Here is a 20,000-nt window from a genome sequence, read left to right as displayed (position 1 = left end):
AATTCTTCAGGTTTTCTAACTCTATGGGTTCGTTTAGAAGTCAGTGGCGGATTTCACTGATGAGCCCGCTTTTTTGAAGTTCCCACCCCCCAAAAAAGTCTAGCCGGCCATGACACTCACACACTAACTGAGACAGGGGAAGACAGAGTGTCTATCGCAGCTCTTCAGCGGCTGTCCGTCAGCATGGGGGCTCTGAGGCTGAGTAATGCGTGCCTGCGTGCTCCACGCCCGTACCTATGGAGTATTCTCGGGAGGTTATAACTCCCAGGGATCCGGCGTGGTTGACATCTGAGGGCTATAGATATTTCAGACGCCACCTTCCCTATCTCCCCCGGAACAAAAAATCGGTGCGTTATTAATGTGCGGTTAAAAATTCATCTGCACTGAAAAATACATTTCAGAAGATACATTTTTTTAATGTATTTTAAAGATGCAATCCCCTTTAATGAACCTTAGAAAACAAGGTCATGTTTTCCACCCCTCCAAGCACATGACTTAAGCTGCTCTGAATCACTAACCACATTCGACAATATGTATTTTATTAACTACACACTATCACTAGGCTATAACAAACTGTGACTGTTGATTAAAGAGGCTAAGGGGTCGATTGCGATCATTCAAGTTTAAGGAGTTCACGCATGGGATTAGGGATCGGGGGAAATTAGTTTTATCTGCCTTTTAAAACTTTGTCGATTTTGAAAGCAATAACAAGATATACGCAACTAAGCCCCGACTTAGTTAATCACTAGAGACCTGTACATTAATAGTGTTTCCATATCCTGTACCACTAGAGAGGTGGTACAGATCTTCCCCTAGGTTACACGCCTAGAAACTTTTACAGGAAGACAACGTGGCATAGAAATTGATTGATTATGCATTCATAGATACTCTGAATCCTGTTCAGAGCCAATTCGGAAAAACATGTTTTGCCATGCTTGGCTAGCATAGCATCAGCAAGAACATATTCAATAGGAAGTCTAGGGGTCAAACACATCAAATGCGATAAATATTAATTGCAAGCACCTGCTAATTAGTACCTTTCCTACTTTTCTCTCTGTTTTTCTGATCATTAGAGATTGACATAGAAGGTCATCACCTCACTAGAAAACATGTTAATTATACCTGTATGATGAATTTCAATACATGTAGCATTTCTTTAATGATGTAAACACACGGGTGTCTATCGACAGAGCCAACCCTCCGCGTAGAAGGGGAGGGAGTAAATTAATCAACAAGGATGATGAAACACTGGGCTGGAAAAGAAGTGTGAGCTGACATAAGTGTCATATGGCTTCTGGGAGTGATATGTGGATGTGTTTTTGTGTGACTCTTCGTGTGTTTGTGGTTTCTGTGTGTGTTTCTGTGTGTGTGTGTGTGTGTGTGTGTGTGTGTGTGTGTGTGTGTGTGTGTGTGTGTGTGTGTGTGTGTGTGTGTGTGTGTGTGTGTGTGTGTGTGTGTCTATGTATGTGTGGATGACGTGTGTGTGTGCGTGTGTGTGTGTGTGTTCCATGACCAGGCTTGTCATTCAACCACTCTCTGAAGGTGCTATAAAACCAACGGGACCAGATGAAAGGGATTTTATTTTTATCAGACATCCTAAGAAAAAAGAGAACTCAGCAGTTTAATCTATTGATGTCTCCCATAGAACTGCAGCGAGCTCAGACAACTCGTGTAACAACTCATTGTGTTTCACTTTCTCTCATGATGAGACCATAATACCACTGTTCACCTGGCCCCTCTCTTTATCTCTGGGTTCATGTCAAGTGCAGCCTCCAACTTCCACTTAGAGATTCAAATATAATGCTGCAGGTGCAAACAGAGGAAGTGATAAGACCTAACCGCATTCCCAACTCAGCCTTATCACGCAATATCCATGACCCTGCAGTCAACCTGCACTTCCTCCTTTCCGCCGCCGCTCTCGAATACTAAATTCTTGAACGCGGCTCGGAGCTTGGAACCAGTACCGCCATCAGCCAGACGCCACTAAAGTGCCTCCCTATTGATAACCCCGGTGGACCCGGGTTCAAACCCCCCCCCCCCCCAGGACGCGTGGCCGCGCCTTACAGGAAGTGACGGCTCTTGGGTTTACCTTTGCTGCGAACGACGAGCTGGGCTTCTCCAGCAGGTCCCAGAGCTTCCTCCTCTTCTCTGAGCAGCAGGTGTTGTCGAAGTCCTCGCCCTCGCGCACCCTCATGGTCTCCGCCTCGCGCTTCAGCTCCTCGTTCATCTGCTCCTTCTTCTGGTGGTAGCGCGCCTGGCAGCAGGACTCCAGGTAGATCTCGTCGACGCCCCAGTAGTCCAGCTCCTGGCTGAAGGACAGCGCGCACATCTCCTCCATCATGTGGAGTTTCCCCGTGCGGTAGAAGTTGAGGATGGAGGTGAAGGCGCCCGGGTGGCGGTCAAAGAAGTACTCGTTGTCGCCCAGGCTGTAGTCGTCGCACACCTCCAGCACCGCGTCGTGGCTGTCGCAGTCCCGCAGCTTGCCCAGCCGCGTGCGGGGCAGCCGGTCCAGGGTCCGCCACAGCACCTCGTGGAGGAGACCCCCCACGTTGAGCCGCACCCGACGGAAGAGGGTCTTGCTGCGGACGATGTCGGCCACGGCGGCCGGCGGCAGCGACGCAGTGCTGGAGGCGTCCCCCCGCGGACCCGCGTCACTCATCTTCTCCTCTCAGGACGGGGCAAATCGGAGCACTTGAGTTAAGATAGGGTGGTCTCTTTGGGTCACAGCGGCATCGGCCCAAGGAGGACCACATCCATGGTCCCGCTTATGCTTTGGTTTGAACTGCGATGGGGACAAAGGCAGAAGAGTGAGCATCGTTTCATTAGTGATCATACACCAGCCTTCCAATGCCAGCTGGTTTACACGACCCTCGGAGCACCGTGTCAATACAATCAGCTTCGGGATCGGCACACAGCCGCTGCCCCTAGTGACAAGGATGGAGGGAGCAGAGGCACAGATCAACTCTGGCTTCACTTCATGTGCGCTATCCAGTTCTGAAACGTCTAATCTGTCAACCCCGAAACCATTGGATTGTTGTTTGGTGTTGCTGTCCATGTCTTTTGGTGCTGAAATATTTTCAACTCGCGTGGGACAGCGATCCATCTAGTTTTATTCGCAGTGCATATAAGCAACCAAAGGCGCACTTCTTTTTAGATCGGACTGCAATGATGTGGTCAAACAGTTGCAGCCCATACGACTGTAGAATAGGTTTCGAGAAAGGCGAGATTAACAAGAATAACAAGAAATTGAACGTGCAAGACAGATTTGAACAGAGTCCAAATCTGCATTAGAACGGCGTCTCATTTGAACGTATGCAGAAGTAATTGGTGGCATCTTTAAGTCTTGACAAAATCTTATTTCGGTCATTATGCGAGTGGGGTCTCGGCTCCACGCGGTAGCGTCTAAATAAATAGGGTCGCATGTTTGACCAAACACGTTAAAGATACTCCCTCCTAATACAGTACACGCAACGGATGCAGGAAAACAAGAAACCTAAGTACTCAACAACAACAAAAAGCTAACATAAATATATATGTATTAAGATACAAAAAAAGAGTTAATTCATACCTTGCCCTGTATATTCCGATGATTCAACGCATATCCCGTAACATCCTGGGAGTAGACGCGCTCAAACTTCTCGCAGGTCCAGGTCCGTCATTCTGCTAACAGGATGCTGCAGGCGCACTGACGAGCCAGGAGCATGTTTCACTACACACACACTCCCAAACCCCCTCCACTGTCCCCCGGAGCTGCCCTTCTCGCGCTGAAGCGAATCAACAAGTAGGACTGAAAGTAGTCACGAAAGCTCTTGATACATGGTCACAGTTGGTCACGCAGTGTGTGTGTGTGTGTGTGTGTGTGTGTGTGTGTGTGTGTGTGTGTGTGTGTGTGTGTGTGTGTGTGTGTGTGTGTGTGTGTGTGTTTGGTTGCGCGCTAGCCGGTTGCCGTGCATGACTGGGAATGTTCCAATGAGTTCTGCAGGGGGCTGCGTTCTCGCTGTGCAGCTCCAGCGGTGCAGCCAATGAATTTAACTCTAAGCTGTCATAACAAGAATTCCCACCATGACAACGTTGCTCAGTAAGCCATAATTCTTTTGATATTTTAGTTTTTTTTAGATTCATGGAATTAAAAAGCAAATTAAATGCGTTTAAAAATAAACAGGATTTATTATATATCAGGATCGTTGCATCATTGCATTAACAGACTGTGGGGACGCTTCAAATTAAAAAAAAAGTCAAGAGCACAATCACGTATTTACATTTTCACAGTTGCCAGGTCTAGCTACCACTTAGAATTTCATTTGACACTTCACCACAAACACAATACATTATTTACACTATATGCATCACAATCGTGTACCAAATGCAATCCATTAATGGTGTTGTTTGGCCTAGTAAGTTTTAAACAAAGACTAATGACTAATGAACTGCTCAACTGCCCATATGGGCAACCATTGCACTCAGTATTCCATGGAGACTCATGTTTCAGTGGAAAACAGCGTGGAGTCCTGCTAGTATGTCACGTTCAACATGACAAACACATCCAAACTTGGCTTCATCCCAACAGAAACAAGCATGGGAGAGAGATGTGTGCTTATCTCGATTTAAACACCAATAAATCCTTCTATCGGCATCCACAAGTACGAGTCAAAGTTTTCATCGTGGATTTCCTTTGAAAATAAGTGATGTTGTTCTTGGCGAGTCATATTTAGACTAGAATTTATTATCGTGCCGTGGAAAGTGTGGCATATTGTCTCTTCAGGTGTACAAAACATGTATTAATATATTATTTATATTCATTTATATAATTTTAATAATACTTACAAATAGTAAAAAAAATACTCTACAGGCATATTTGCAGGTCCAGATAAATATTAAAAAACCACAATAACAATACTGGTACTAGAAAGGTGCATAATTAGTGCAGTGTGGGGTACTCATAACATGTACCAAGAGTGAGCCCTCATCACAGCGAGGCTCGGAGTTTATATCGGACTTCCAGGTCTCCGGCAGGCTGCAGCATTCCAAAGCCGTAGCTGCTGGCCTCCGACTCCGGCATCACCGCCTCTGGATCGCACAGCTCCATCTCATAATGGGAGAACACCAGGTACACAAACCTAAGAACCACACACACACACACACACACACACACAGAAAGTACATTCGGTTAATCTCCTGTATCTGCAGTAGACAGACATACGGTTCCATCTCTTAAAAGGTTAACCCCCAAAGGTGGATTCAACAAAGGAGCCCGGCCCGCACCGACAGAACACGTGGGCCGTTATCCAGCCCTCACACCTTGTCCGCTTATCACACAGCCCCTAGGAAGCTAATCCCTCCCTTAAACTCTTTGTGGCCGAATACAAAGAGACCCGCGGCAACAATAGGTCAACCCCCGGTGGTGCCGTTGCCTTTGAGCGTGCCTGGCGCACGGAGTACACTCACTGTCGTATTGTGTCGATGGCAAACTGCTTGCCCACGCAGCCGTTGTTGCCCGCGCCCCATGGCATGGTGTAGTATTTCAGCTTCTTCCCTCCTTTGTAGAAGTCCCTCTTATCTGATCCATCCTTGTTGAGGAATCGGTCATACTTGAACGCCTGAACGGAAGAAACTGGTTGCTCAGGATGCGCAGACATACTGATTTGATTTTACAATGGATTTCACAATGGAAAAACCAAGCCCTTTTTTAATCATGAGGGTACCGTCTGCCATGTGTGTTAGTATTGTCTGTGAGTGTGTTAATATTGTCTGCCAGGGAGTTGGTACTGTCTGCCAGTGTGTTGGTATGGTGGGACGGTGTGTGTTTGGTTTGTTTATCTGTTCATCTTCGTTTGGGTCCCTGTTCAGTTAATTCCAGTTTATAAACGAGGGATTAATTGAATCTATTGGCGAAGGTGTGCTTCTATCCACCATTAACAATCAGCAGTACACTAACCCCATCTCCCTGACTGCCTACTCCACTATTAGTAGAGAGAGTCGATCTGGGAGTGAGCGCGGGGATTAGGGCGTTCTCATTACTGCCAGGGGCCAGGAGTACCAACCTGTGGCTCCTGGTGAATCTCGGGGTCCATTTGGGGGCTAATGAAGGGAAATAAGCACACTCTGTCTCCCTTTCGGAGCAGGTACTCCCGGCCGTCGGCCATGTGCAGCGTCTTCTCCTTCACTACCTCTCTGGTCATGAAGGGGGCAGCAGTGAGTCTAAGCGCCTCCTCCAAGGCACTGTCTGACAGGGGTGGAAGGAGAAGCAGAACAAGTTACTAACCATCCCTGAAAAAGCTCAAGAAATTGGAATGTGTAGACAACCATCTTGATTTTCATCACATTTAACGACTTATAGGATGAAGCAGATTTACAATTACTGTTAATAATATATATATATATATTTTTTTTTTAGAACTGCACCCACCAAACACTGGCGTACGCACAGCGCTTTCCTGCGACGTTTCAACTTGTGAAACCCTGGTGAACTCCTCTCGCACGGCTGCCAACGCCTCCGAGTTTGTCAACAAGAAGCCGAGGAGCCAGAAGGCAGCAGGGCCGACATTTCCCTGGAAACACATCAACACGGCCAGTGTTTATGTCTGTTTGTTGCAGTTACAATGGAAAAGATAATAACGTGACCAAGACAGTAAGGGGCGGTAACGTCGGTCACGTTGACTCACAGGACTGAATCCATCACACACATTCGTCTCTTTCAGTATCCACGCGAACCACTATCATCGCCGACGTAATGAGTGGAGCAAAGTGCTTTAGGAGTCAAACAGAGGGGTTGTTTTGATGTTGCTGGGCTCTGGATAGCCTCACTGACTAACTCCTTCCTCGTAATGGTTTACTTAAAAAGGAAGCCGGTTGGACCCAATGGTTCCGTGATGTCTGCTGTTGTACTAACCAAGGACAGAGGATCTAGATCACGGCAAACAGTTTGTTTCTAGGCGGACACTGTTTAAAAAAGTGAAGTGGGAAAAAAAAATTGGAGAAAATTACTTTCTTATCTTTGATTCAATGAAACAAAACGTTTAGGAATTGAGAGCTTATTCTCTACCCCGAAGAGAAAGTCCCACGTTTTTTTTAATTGTATAGAAAACGTGGGACTTTTAACTATAGCCCTCTTCTATTGGTATTGCAGTTGTGTGGAGGTCTCTCAGATGGAGAGCGATAGCTGAACAAACAGCACACTCCTGTGACGGAACGGGGGTCCTGCATTTTCCTAGGCATGGTTAAACTCATCCCTTGGGAACACAGATTCTAGTGATGGATATCCACCAGGAGCCACTTGCTCTCTATCAGTGTTATTTTTTTCAGGCAGTTATCTGTGGCTAGCCAACATATAATGGGTGAGGATAAACAGTCGCTATCACTCATGTGTAATGCAATAGTACCATTTAACTAACAAAGACGCTATGTGTAACTGCAATATGCACCAACTTATTATCTAGAAATATCTAAAGGTTAAGTAATTAAACAAGTCGATCGATAAAAATGAAGTACTGTATTATTTGAGCTTAACTTGATCAAGTACATTTAAATATCACAGTGACACTTGTCCTTTTAAAGCTTCGGGAATAGAAAACAACACAGCTCATCATTGGGTTTTCCTTGGCCTAGCTCCAGGGATTTTCTGTAAGGCAGGGCTGTCAGTCTAAATATAACAAGCACGTCGTCCGCGTCAGATGGGCGTCTTTGTTCATATCTCCAGACCTGATTGGCAACTGCAAATACCTGTTGAGTATACGGCCTTTACCGTGTTCACCTTTCCCCTGAGACAGTATGGAGACTGCTTTGTAAATTCCCCGGGGGAGGGGCCATGCCTACGACCTTGCAGAGATGACGCTATGATGACGCTCAAGATTGTTCGTCCTCGACTTGACGCCGTGCATGACGTCAATGTGACGACCGAAATAAGTGTAGTACAAGTCGAAGCGCCAGAGGGAGAATTTGTGTCTGTACATTCAACCAATGTTGATGGATATCTAAATACAACTACCATGAATCTAAACACACACACACAGAGACAGACAGAGACAGAGACAGAGACAGAGACAGAGACAGAGACAGAGACAGAGACAGAGAGACAGAGAGAGAGAGAGAGAGAGAGAGAGAGAGAGAGAGAGAGACACATACATACACAAACACACACACACCTGCGTGGCCCAGAGCTGCATCAGGAGGGCCTTCCTCTGCATGTCCCCGTCCGCCCCCTCGGCCTGAAGCAGCCTCCTGTAGGCCTGAACCCAGGGGCCCGAACCAGGGGCCTCACCCAGACCCGCAGGGGCCAGGAACTCTGACAGCCTTTGACGCGCCGCCTGGGTGGTCCGCTTCTCATCTGATACACAAAACGCCCACGCAAATCCCCCAATGAGTACACCAACCATTAGCACATGGAACACACAGAACACACACGCACACACACACAAACATCACAATTGATTATTGAGAGGGTCACTGCTGCGAGGTCAAGGGAACAACGGACCAGACTCTCACTGCAGGCAGCAGTAGAATAGGACTTAAATGTTAAAGAGTCGTGCTGGTGTTCAAGTCCTTATGCGCAGGCACGCACAAGGACTTGAATCCTCCAACAGGAGTGGCAGTGTGACTCTTCCTGATGATGCAACATGGAGGATGACTGCTTGGAGGCTTTACAGACTTCTCAACCAAAACAACATAAAGCCCACGCAGAATTCACCATGACAACGAGACAAACCCCAATCAACCTAACGTGCCCGCAATGATGTCATCGTGAGGCGTATTTACGTTCGAAAAAAAAGTCATTTTTGTCTATGCCCAAATATGTGAAAGTCGCAATTGCGTTGGTCTCTGAGCCATGGTGCAATTAGTACAAAAGGATAAAATTAGGTTAAATTATTAAAATAAGTAATATTTACAATAAATTAATTCTAAATGGTGCAAATAATTCAGAATAAAACAAACGGTAAATCAAAACGGTATATGTACAACAAAGAAAAATAAGTAAATGGACGACGTCGGTGCTCACCTGGTTTAAGAGTGCAAACCTGGTTTAAGGGTGCTAACCTGGTTTAAGAGTGCTAACCTGGTTTAAGAGTGCTAACCTGTTTTCAGCGTGCTAACCTGGTTTAAGAGTGCTAACCTGGTTTAAGCGTGCCCACCTGGTTTAAGAGTGCTCACCTGGTTTAAGCGTGCTAACCTGGTTTAAGAGTGCTCACCTGGTTTAAGCGTGCCCCTTGCCATCTTGGTCAGGAGAGCCTCAAACCTCTGGTACTCTCGGTAGACCTCGGCTGGGTCTGTTCCGTTGTTGTTCTGCTCGCCCCCGAACAGCGTCAAGTAGCCGGCTCTGGGGGACACGGAGACACGAGGAGCTTGGGTGAATACAAAACAAATAGGCTGCTGAACTAAAGGGTGAACTAGTTTTGCACAGGCAGCGGTGTCAAACGCTCTGATTACCACTGGCCTTCCCTTGAGGATGCAAAAGTGGTGGTTCAGTAATAATAATAATAATAATAATGTTTTAGTGCTGTTTATTAAAAAAGCAATATATCCAAAGCAAACAACTTGAGTTGAACTTGGTTTTTACTCCCAGATTAGAGTCCCAGAGTATGCATAGTCTCCCCATGAAGGCCGCGAATAAATACACCTTTATGTATTTATCAACACTTTTTCACTCTTATCAACATGACTACAGCCCGACAAAACCATTGAGTGATTAATTCACAATGAACCACAAAGCTGACAGCAAGCCTCTCATTTTTTTTTTTTAATAAATAAATATATATATATATCAAGTTGAACAGGAAGAGGGCTGATCACATTTTGTTTGTGGCTGCAATGTGTTTTACAAAACATCTTTCCTGCCCGGTTTACAAGAACAGCCTCATGGACGGAACTGTTGTGTAAACTGTTTACGTGCGACGCTGTGCTGGTATTTTAGTGACATGATATAAAGTGCGTAAGGAAGTCCCTACCTAAAGAGCAGGCTGTAAGAGAAGCTAAATAGTCCGTCCACTTTCCAGTCCATCCGGTTCTGAGCCGCCTCTGCTTTCAGGAGGGAGGAAAGCTGCATGCACATGGTTCTGTTGAGAAGGGCTAAATTTCCCCCCTGGAAATGCCTACGAATTACAGAAGATTAGTGAGAAAGGTTTGACATCTGTCGCATGAATGACCAAAAGGTAGGTGGATGGTGCACATGGATATAAGGTAGTAGTAAAGTAGTCATTAGCTCATAGTATGTGCTTTTCTGTGACACATAATGACACCCTATGTGACTAGTGGCTGGTCAGCCACAACCACTAGTGGCTGCTCAGCAACTAGTCGCACACTATGTGGCTAGTGGCTGGACAGCCATGAACGTTGTGTAGGAAGCAATGTCCAAAAACAACATTCAGCTCTGTGAGCAACAAAATGGTGTGGGAATTAATGTTGTGAAAATCATTAGCTTTAATCATTTACATTGAAAGATCCACCACCCACACAGAGAGATCAAGCAATCCTTTCGAAATATTTACATTGACATTGCATTGCGGTGGACCCCCGACAACAAAACAAACCTACTTCTTCATGAGGCCTTTAGCTTTGTTTAGGTTGTGTCCGGGGAGCCGCAGGTTAAAGATGCGCTCCATAAGGACCTGTGCATAGCGGCTGAAGTCCAGAGACACGGGGTCCTTGATGACCTCGTCATAGGAGTGGGGGTCAAGCAGCACGGTCACGTAGCGCCCGGCCACGCGCACCTGTAGTTCAGACACGCCGCGGGTGGTGGGGGGGGGGGGGGTTATAAACACTGGACCATGTTGCCCAAGGTGACGCTCTTTCAATTATGAGTATTATTATTGACCTCATCTCTGGTCAATGTTTGAGTCAACGCTAAACTTGAAAAACTTAAATTACTCATCTGGTTATTTGGAATGCAATTTATTGAACGACAACCTCTAACTGTACTGAGCCCATTGACGGATGAAGTCATAATTAAGTCGGCACTAGACGATATGTCACGGCTGCATGTGACCACAAGATGACATAAGGGAATCTAAGGGAAACATTCTATAATTTCCCTGCATTACCGTGAAAATGTCGCCATGCTTTTTCTTCATTCGATTTAAGAACTTTGCAGCATCTCTGCCAAATTCAAGTGCGTGACCCAGCCATGGGATGAGACCTTTGTCTAAAGGTGGATCAGTGCTGGATCTGAATAAAGAGAAAAATAGGGTTTATTCCCCTCAAAGCCACTTAATATTGCAATCATTATCAAAGAACATATCAATGGGACCAGGTGACTCAATCTTTAACAGTGGAAAAAAAAGTGCCTTTAAAAAAAATTAAAAATAATAATACATTAATTGAACCACAACAGCGAAAAACCAATTTTCTTTTTAATTGTAAAGGATAGGGCTCTAGGCCTAATCCATGTTTTCAGTGAAAACTTTTTTTTCAGTTTTTGCTGAATTGTTTGCTGAAAATAATGGTTTTAACTTCACTGAAAAAGTATACAATAGGTGAAGCTGAAGTATACTATAAGCAGTTTGACCACATTCCAGAGTCGGTAAACCGAGCGGCAGGCTGGCTCTCATTCGGAGCGAGTCCGGTGGAACACGCTGTCATCACGTCCAGATCATGAGGAATTTGATGCATCAAGACGAGATATTCAGGGTTCATCAAATTACTTTTTGATGGAATTCTATTAGTGTTAAAGGTTGTAAAGGAAATAACACAAATTGTCACAGCGTTGTTGCAGAAGATAAATAGTTCGCTGCAACTACGGAAACAAACGGCCGGATGTTTTGTTTAACCCCATCACAATGTATATATAGCCAGCATACCTTTCAATAAGTAGGCCTATAGCCTATATGTCATATAAATCTTATTTACATCATCAGAGGTAATTAAATGGATTGATGAAACCAACATTTACCTATATTGTATTATTCTAAAAATTAATATAAAATAATGGGTAAAAGTTACCTGGATCTCTTTGCCAGAATGAAGTAGAGGATTACCGCCTGAATGAGGAGAAACGTGGAGGTCCAAATCATGTTTGCTGTATGAGATCAGCCGCTGGAGGAAAACTGCCCTGTCTTTGCCGAGTGTTACTTATTATAGACGCCAGGACGTCATGGCGCGCCTCTTATGAGCTCAGAGTACGTGATGTCATACGATACCTTTTTCATGACTCATTTACCAGGTTGTATTCATGAAGTATGCATGTTTACCTTTTTCCATGCATAATTTTTTATTTTGTTAACATATTTTGTAGTGAAAAGCCCATATCCAAAATAAATAGGCCTAAGTAACAAATTGGCCTATAGGAATTTTATGTCACTTTCTTTTTTGGGAGCATTCATGCGTCTCATGTTAGTTATTGTGTTGGTGGTTAGGGTTTATTGGGTTATGGTAATTAATCGTGAAGGATTTAATATGCTGAGAAATTGTTGTATGAAACGACCAGCGTTCTCATGCATGCACGACGTGGCAAAACTTCGTTTATTTTTAGGCTACGGTACGGACTGCATTTTTTAATGTGGAGCACTGCTCCTCTTAATCCGCTCAACATGTCGTCCTCCCTCTACCTGCAATTGCTCACGTAGGCTGTTACATTTAATCGGTTTCATCCTGTCAGCCATGACTCACGGGGGTACCATTGCCGGTTAAAACAACATGAAGGTCTTTGTTTTTTGTGGTGTTTGCAGTAATTTTAGGAAATGACCAAATAAAATAAATGAAATTAAAGTAAATACATCTTCCATTCATTATTTCCTCTACATCCCACCCTAGAGAAAATGGGATGTCAATCATTGATGGCGGGGAGGTCTCTTGGAGTGCAACAGACTATGAGCTTCATTTCCCTGCTATCTCTCGTGTGTTTAGGCAGTAGAGAAATATGATTCTCAGTCACTCACAGGTGTCAGGGAGCGGTCATATATTCAGGAGAGTTGGGATGTCTGCATTTCTTGATCCAAGTACGAGTCAATATATTCAGGCAATCTTTTTCGAACATTTATTCAAACCAAGTCAGTTGTACAGATTTTTTGTTAACAAGAAAGTCGGTTCAAATGCCTCAATCACAACAGAGGTAATAAAACCAAACACAAGAAAAAGAAAAACGTGAACAGACGTCAGCACGCATTTAACCCAAACAGGCTACATTCTAAATGTATTCCTTTAAAAACTCTAATAACGAATAAATAACATTATTCCTTTTAATTGAAACTCGACTGTGAAAAGAAAGCCACTCCCCCCGCCCTGGCTGTGATTACGAGAGCTCCTTATCCTCCGTCGCGGTGCTTTCCACGCTCCGGTTTCCTGGTGCTTCGTAGACGTCCTCTGGGGTTTCCCCGAACGTCCCCTCCGTGCGCTTCAGCAGGAACACTCCTGCGTGCAGCCCACCGACGTTCACCCACACCGTGTGGGACTTCTTCCACAGCCCTCCCATCCGCGACACGGCCTAGAACCAGACACCCAAACTCATGTTAGTGTTTTCCCCAGGAAATGTCTTAGTGGGGGCGCTGTGGCCATTTCAATTCCATTCAAAGAGCTTCATGGCACGACTATTGTTGTGCCATGCACAGTATAACCGTATAACCAATGCATTATTTATCTTTATTCTTTGTACCTGATGGAAGTGTGTTTCCTTACCCTACGAGAGTTTTTTTACTTTGTTAATGCATAATAAGTAAAAATAATAGTAATAGTTAAAAAAAGAATATATTATTATTATTTATTTTTTACATTGGTAGTTAAGGCGGGGCCCTATTGTTGTTAAGGCAGCCGCCTTAACCATACAGTGCTGGGTGGCAACACTGCGTTATGTCTTCACGTGATGGAACCACGCAGTGAGTTTAATTGTGTTCTCTCAGACTAATCCCTTTAGATGGGAGCCACTGGTATGCCAGAGGAATAGAAACAGGTGTGCGATTATAAAGGAGTGATTTACATCCAATCACATCACAATGTGATTCTACTCTGGGATGTTGAGATTTTTCAGCAGAGGGCCTGTGTCAGAATAAACACATTATAATGCACCACGAAATGAAAAGGTACTCTGTCATATTGTACTGAACAATGTGTGCCAGAGATATGTTCTAAGCCTCTGATTCACATCATAAGGCACGCCGAATACCTGAACCCTGCCAATCCGTATCAGTTCCCCCTCATAGGTTCTATGTGGTCCACAATACTGGGAAATATGTCAGCCATTCCACGTGAAAAAAACAACTCTGTACTCTGTTGTTTCCACAGGGCTGAACAACAGGAAAATCTCCTACGGTGCACTCTTCCACGTAACTTTGATAACAAAAGACAATAACGCGTTCCTTGGAACACGCAGGAGTCGGCAGTACCTTGGTAAAGCATTTCTTGTCCTGAGTTAGCAGCACAGCAGTCCCACACCCCGGACGCACAACGCGAGCCATCTCCCGCAGACAGGCCGGGTACAGGTCCCAGTTCTTCTTCCTGGAGCCCATTCTTTGGAAATACACATTGACTTGTGAGTCTTTCAACCCCCGCTTTGGATGATACATTTGGGGGGAAGGGAGATTATTGTGCGAACCGTTTGGATATTAATACTTCCTGTTGGCTTCCCAACAGGAAGTATTAATATCAACCGCTGTTATTCATGCTTCGACTGGCGCGAATACCACACCTCTTCCCGAAAGGCATGTCGGACAGGATGATGTCCACAGAGCTGCTCCTCACGGGCAAACGGCACACGTCCCACTGGACCGCGTCCATGGGGAGTCCAGGTGCACTGTGGGGGGGGGGGGGGGCAAGAGCAGAACACCGTCAGCGCAACAGCTGGCCGTTCCCCCCAGTACCAGAGTCAGGGTAAAGCCCTCCGCAGCGCAGGGGGGGGGGGGCTGTTCTCCTCACCCGTCCCCCTCCTCTTTCCTCTTCTGAACGTGGGCGATGTTGTGGACAGTGCGGTTGATGGCCATGTCGTTGTTGTCCCCGCCCACGTAGAAGGCGCTGTTGAACTCTATGGCCCCCTGGAGTGGAGAGGAGAGGAGAGGAGAGGACCGAGAGTTAGAACGGACCGGTGGGACTTCCTTTTGTGGGGCTTACGTTTTTTGCATTCCCCTCTGTAATCTTCCACACGATGTCGGAAAGTTACCTCAAGAGGCAGCGCTCCGGTGCCACACATCGGGTCGAAGATGACGTCAGACGGCTGGGGATTGCACAGCCTGGAGAGACCGAGGCATGGAGTGTGTCAGTATTGCACACTGTCCGTGCGGTCGTAAAAGGGGAAACCGAAGCAGTGAATTTATTCATGTCTAATTGTATGATTCACTGGTTGGTACATCAAAGCCAAGTTGTATGAGCAATAACTTTTGTATGAAACAGCCTTATTTAGTCACAAATCTTTCAAGCAAATACGTAAATAAATGGAACTGGGTTAGTGCAAGAAAGGGCGTTTGTTGCTTGATTGGGAAATCTCAAGAGTTGTGTCGAGACCAGTCTAGATAAGATAAGAAAGGCCCTTGAAAAGATTTCCTCAAAGACTTCTACAGCTAGAGGAATCCCAGTGTGGGACCACTTGGCCCCCATGACAGTGAAGAGTGTGTTACAACCATGACCTTAGCATCCCATAGCACAGCGTTGAGCGCAGTGTGGTGGGGCCAAAGTGGGTGATGTTCCTTCTGTGTAGGCTCTCTTCAGTCAGCGCGATGCCGATCACGACCTCTTCGCTGCTAATGTTCAACAGGACCTGCGAGAACGAGACAACACCTCGACGTGACGTACAATAACACACAAACTGATGCCAGGAGATAAGTGTTCTGACCTCCGTTCAAGGAACCCGCCTTGCTCATTACCTCCTTAAGACGCAAGCTCATTGTAAAAACATGATGCCAAGAATAGATGGGAGTCCTCAAGTCTTGCCAATCTTATTGTTAAGCTGAATTCATCAGAATCCCACCCATCTCTTATGGCTAAATGCGAACACGAACATGACACATAATATCCCTGCTAACCTTTTGTTTGCTACATTTTTCTTTGCCTCATTCAACCTGAGACAAATTGGCGTGTCGGACATCAACAATAGAGAGTTTGTAAGCCGGCCATCGGAGGTGCATTCACTGACAGCACTCTACTTTTCCAGGCGCCGCACGCACGCCTACCTACATACCTCTATGTCGAACTTAGTCATGTCCGCTTTCCACTGGAAGAAATCCTGAATGGCGCCGCCAAAGTCCCGGGCTGCCTCGTTGGAGGAGAAGCTGTGTTTGTCCCCAGCCCGGTTGCACGTCACCCTGAACTTGAGGACCTTGGGTTCGGACGCCGCCTCCTCGGGGCCCAGGGAGCTGCTCTCAGAGTCGGCCCCGGCCTCGTCCAGGGGCCGGTCCTCAATAGACGGCTGCATCTCAGCCGGTTGGGGCCCCTTCTCCCCTGCGTCCTCCGCATCTGGAGCTGCGGCCTTCGCCTTGCCCTTGGCAACGCGTGGACCTCTGCGACGACCCCTCCTCTTCTTCAGGGAGTTGTTGAGTCTCCAGACCTCCAGACCCTTGGCCCAGGGGAGGTTCGAGGCGAGCTGCATCAACTCGGCCAACGTCTCCTCCTGTGTGATGCACAGTGATACTTTTGGCTCCCCATTCTTAACAGAGTTTCTGGGTGCATTGTTTTAACCAGTGGTTCCCAAGCTTGGGGACAGGAGGACCCCGGGGTTTTGGGTTGCCTTCTATGAAGATGGGGTCACTGGACATTAAGGATAGCTATAGAAATTTCAGTTTTTTACATTTGTTTTTTACATTAAAAGAAAACCGTTGACCATGGGATATATACAGTATGTATAAATATATGCCCTATATATGCAGTTGCAAACTAGCAATAATGACACAGCTGAATTTGGTAGAAATGCCAGTCATGTTCATTGTGACACAGGACTGTCATATTCAGTAACCTTTACACATCAACACCTGAAACAATACAACTACCGTCTTGTGTTACACACAGGGCTTGGCGGAAGTACTGTACCTTAGATTCCTTGAACTGATAGTGTTTGTATTCTTCCACAATCACAAACAGGTTATCAACAGATCGCAGTAGATGAACCTATAATGGGATTTATTCGTCCGATTATTAAAGCAAATAGACTGGGTACACTGATAGATACACTTTGCAGCAAATGAGCAACAATGACTAGACAAGAGGCTGAATTAGTGAGAGTCATTTTTAGTTCAGGTGAAATGATTCGTCATGCACAGATGGGCACACCGTACACAGAAGATCTATCAACAACTCCTCCCACAAATTGGCGACGATGACTACGTATATTTAGCCGTGTCAGGGTGGCATCCTACCTGGGAAAGATTGTCTGTGCTGACTTCGAAGTAAATCCGACCACGATCTTTGCCAATTCGCACTTCGGCCCCAATTTTCTCCTTCACCTCCTCTGCAGCAGTGTGCTCGAAGCCGGTTGGCACGGTCGCTCCGACGGTCACTATCATTGTAGACCCAACAGTGGACTCGAACCCGTTGAAGGGGGTGAGAGAGGGACCTACAGTAACACCCTCTGCATCCACATCGCCTTGAGATGACATATTGTTTTGAAGTGTCAGCCCTTCACCTATGGAATGAGATTTTTTTTGAATGAGGGCATTACTTTTCTGAATGAACAGACATATCGACTCATGCATTGCTGTATTATAATACGTTGCTTTCCAGTGCTATAGTTTAAAATTATGAAACATGCATACAACTTGCTTGCACAGCAGCTAACCTTTCTAGTCGGCTACCTAGCTACTGTTAGCTATTCAGCATACAAAGTTATTGGTACCGAGGAACAATCGATATTACTGTAAACGCAATGATTTGTGATTTTCTGAAGCCCACCGGTTCACTTGTAGATGATGACAACCGTTTTGGAGGCCAAAGTGTACAGCTATCTTGCCCAACAATACTAATCTCGTGGCTGAGAGGACTTGCCTGTAGCCGTTCTACTAACTACCATGCTGGTCGGAAACAATGTTTACTTCCGTACTTTTACAGTAGTTCACCGATAGAGGGCAGTACGGTACAGCATTTGGATCTATCGCATTTAGGTCTGGACATTTTTTCTCACCAAAAGCCCAAAGGTATTTCATCCAATGATGATATATACACAAAATATGACAAAAAACTCATTGCTTTAAGGTACAGAATGGTAAAGGAATTGGTCATATTCGTATTTATTTGTTATTCTTTTATGGGAGAACAAGTAATGTTAAAATTGTGTGCACAAAGATGATAAGATAGCCTAGTTCGGATCACATGACTGTAGTATTGATGTAAACTGACATACGTAAGTGCCAGCCTTAAATTATATCTAAATATGATCTATGGATGACACTTAACTAAAACTGACATTTCTAAATAAGATTTAGAAGTGAAGTAGGCTAGCTGTTATACAATTAACAGATTGAATAGTAGGCCATTGCATAATTTATAACACATGGCCATTAACAGAAGGCTGAAGACATGAAAGCATTTATATTAGTAATTAAACCAAATGATCAAACAAAATATCGTTTATCTATTAAATATGACCTTAAGTGAATCATAATATAGTGTGATATTCTACACGTACACAAGTGACTTCTGTTTGTTAAAAAAGTTCCATTCTGTCACACATTCTTTCCAACTGGTTAGTAAGTGTGAAGTCTAGAGATCAGTGTGTGGGAGTTTGCGAACAAAACCGCCCACACAACAGGTGGATGGATAGCAAGGGCATGATTCTGTGATGAGATCCATCAGCGAAATTATTTAGAAAATATCTTGTTTTGCTAGAAAAGTCTTGGACTCTCAGGGTAGTCCTGGTAAAAGCCGTCTTCAACTTGGTGGAGCTTTGAAACACAAACACGATAGAAAGCTATTCAGCTTTGGCTCTCGAAAAATAATTACAATTAAAGAAATAAGTATGACAAAATATTGATGATATCTTTTACTTCATGGTCGGGAGCAAACTCAAGGTGGTTTGTTCCTCAGGAGATAATAAACTGAAACAACTGTAACAGCAGTTTGCGTGTAACAGCATAGGGCTCCAATGAGAATATAGCAGTGATATAATCAGCTATCAGCCTAATTTCTGACAGTGACATATTTATATAATTTATTTATATAACGGGAGAGACAGGGTCATTTGACCCTAGAATCTGAGAAAAGCCACACTCCAGTGAAGGTGACACACAAACTTGCTTCGCTTGATCAGAATCAAGAAAATGTTAAAGAGAAGTTGATTTTCTTGTCAAATGTTTTGCAAGTTGGTTAGTATGGCCTTCCAATATTTGAATAGTTCTTTTTTATTTTTGAATGTCTTAACGACATTTGTAATAATTGTAAAATAGATAATTCCCACGATGCATATTATAATAAAGCAATCTCTTAATCCCTGTATGCTATTTTAAGAGGATCAGGGTTAGGCTACTACACAATGCAATCTGTGAAGAAAGAAAGGGCATGTGAAATCAACCATGTTATCTGATCTCTAAAGGGGAACTTTCTTTTATCGATGCAATGCGGTAGAACCAGCGTCTCATCGTAAAACTCACCCTTAATTAGACCAGATTATTATGTTTCCAAATACAACTTTATTGATTATACTGTGAATCAAATAATTCAATAATGCATAACGATGGCAGGTGTTTGCAGCAAGTGTATTCCGAGATAGCTTGGAGTCTCCTCTATAAATCATATTATTAAGTATTAATGAGTATTAATGCCGATAATGTTGATTCATAGATGTGTGTGTGTGTGTGTGTGTGTGTGTGTGTGTGTGTGTGTGTGTGTGTGTGTGTGTGTGTGTGTGTGTGTGTGTGTGTGTGTGTGTGTGTGTGTGTGTGTGTGTGTGTGTGTGTGTGTGTGTTTGATTGTTTGTGTGTCTTCCTAGTACACTGGTTTCCGCTCCTTCAAACACAACATGTCTCCAATGAGCTCCGGCCAATAAACTGTGGCCAAATAGCCCAGACCAATTAGTGAAATTTAATCAGAGATCCTAAATGCCTGTAGTCTGTGTTTCTCTTCTGTGTGTGTGTGTGTGTGTGTGTGTGTGTGTGTGTGTGTGTGTG

The 20,000-nt window shown here is 44.8% G+C and overlaps 3 protein-coding genes across 4 annotated transcripts in view; all 3 read right to left on the bottom strand.

Annotated features, from left to right (window-relative positions):
* LOC130402315 (potassium voltage-gated channel subfamily B member 1-like) overlaps nt 1-2,659 on the bottom strand; it is a 30,887-nt gene extending 28,228 nt beyond the window's left edge. The window contains 1 exon segment of the mRNA XM_056606467.1: nt 2,090-2,659. Within this exon segment, the coding sequence (XP_056462442.1) occupies nt 2,090-2,659 (570 nt within the window).
* A 1,363-nt stretch (nt 2,660-4,022) lies between these two features.
* LOC130402451 (prostacyclin synthase-like) lies at nt 4,023-12,053 on the bottom strand. The gene is made up of 10 exons (XM_056606612.1): nt 11,929-12,053; nt 11,031-11,154; nt 10,525-10,700; nt 9,939-10,082; nt 9,183-9,310; nt 8,142-8,323; nt 6,407-6,548; nt 6,042-6,223; nt 5,446-5,597; nt 4,023-5,117 (listed from the first exon to the last, which is right to left on the bottom strand). Exons 1-10 carry the CDS (start codon nt 11,997-11,999, stop codon nt 4,967-4,969), a joined length of 1,452 nt encoding a protein of 483 aa, XP_056462587.1. The 5' UTR covers nt 12,000-12,053; the 3' UTR covers nt 4,023-4,966.
* An 828-nt stretch (nt 12,054-12,881) lies between these two features.
* Nucleotides 12,882-17,947, bottom strand: thumpd3 (THUMP domain containing 3). 2 transcript variants are annotated; one of them, XM_056605722.1, is made up of 10 exons: nt 17,678-17,947; nt 17,259-17,524; nt 16,933-17,010; nt 16,088-16,516; nt 15,537-15,667; nt 15,074-15,143; nt 14,833-14,948; nt 14,606-14,710; nt 14,304-14,427; nt 12,882-13,408 (listed from the first exon to the last, which is right to left on the bottom strand). In XM_056605722.1, exons 2-10 carry the CDS (start codon nt 17,496-17,498, stop codon nt 13,217-13,219), a joined length of 1,485 nt encoding a protein of 494 aa, XP_056461697.1. In that variant the 5' UTR covers nt 17,499-17,524; nt 17,678-17,947; the 3' UTR covers nt 12,882-13,216. The 2 variants fall into 2 exon arrangements, with proteins under 2 accessions (XP_056461697.1, XP_056461696.1); XM_056605721.1 differs by having other exon boundaries at nt 17,791-17,947.
* Nucleotides 17,948-20,000: the final 2,053 nt, after the last annotated feature.

This window comes from Gadus chalcogrammus, chromosome 13, assembly GCF_026213295.1.
Source record: "Gadus chalcogrammus isolate NIFS_2021 chromosome 13, NIFS_Gcha_1.0, whole genome shotgun sequence".
In the NCBI taxonomy this organism is placed as follows: Eukaryota; Metazoa; Chordata; class Actinopteri; order Gadiformes; family Gadidae; genus Gadus; species Gadus chalcogrammus.
Note: the sequence above shows the minus strand (reverse complement) of the source record. Positions and strands in the feature narration are given on the sequence as shown.

Bases quoted from the DNA above. Each gene is read 5' to 3' on its own strand.
- thumpd3 (XM_056605722.1), bottom strand. From the start codon at position 17,498: ATGTCATCTCAAGGCGATGTGGATGCAGAGGGTGTTACTGTAGGTCCC. The intron at 16,517-16,932 runs GTACAGTACTTC...TGCATCACACAG, and splicing joins ATCAGTTCAAGGAATCTAAG to GAGGAGACGTTGGCCGAGTT. The intron at 15,668-16,087 runs GTATGTAGGTAG...TCGTTCTCGCAG, and splicing joins TGACTAAGTTCGACATAGAG to GTCCTGTTGAACATTAGCAG.
- LOC130402451 (XM_056606612.1), bottom strand. From the start codon at position 11,999: ATGATTTGGACCTCCACGTTTCTCCTCATTCAGGCGGTAATCCTCTAC. The intron at 10,701-11,030 runs GTAATGCAGGGA...TCTGAACTACAG, and splicing joins AGCATGGCGACATTTTCACG to GTGCGCGTGGCCGGGCGCTA. The intron at 9,311-9,938 runs GTAGGGACTTCC...CGTGTCCCCCAG, and splicing joins TCTTACAGCCTGCTCTTTAG to AGCCGGCTACTTGACGCTGT.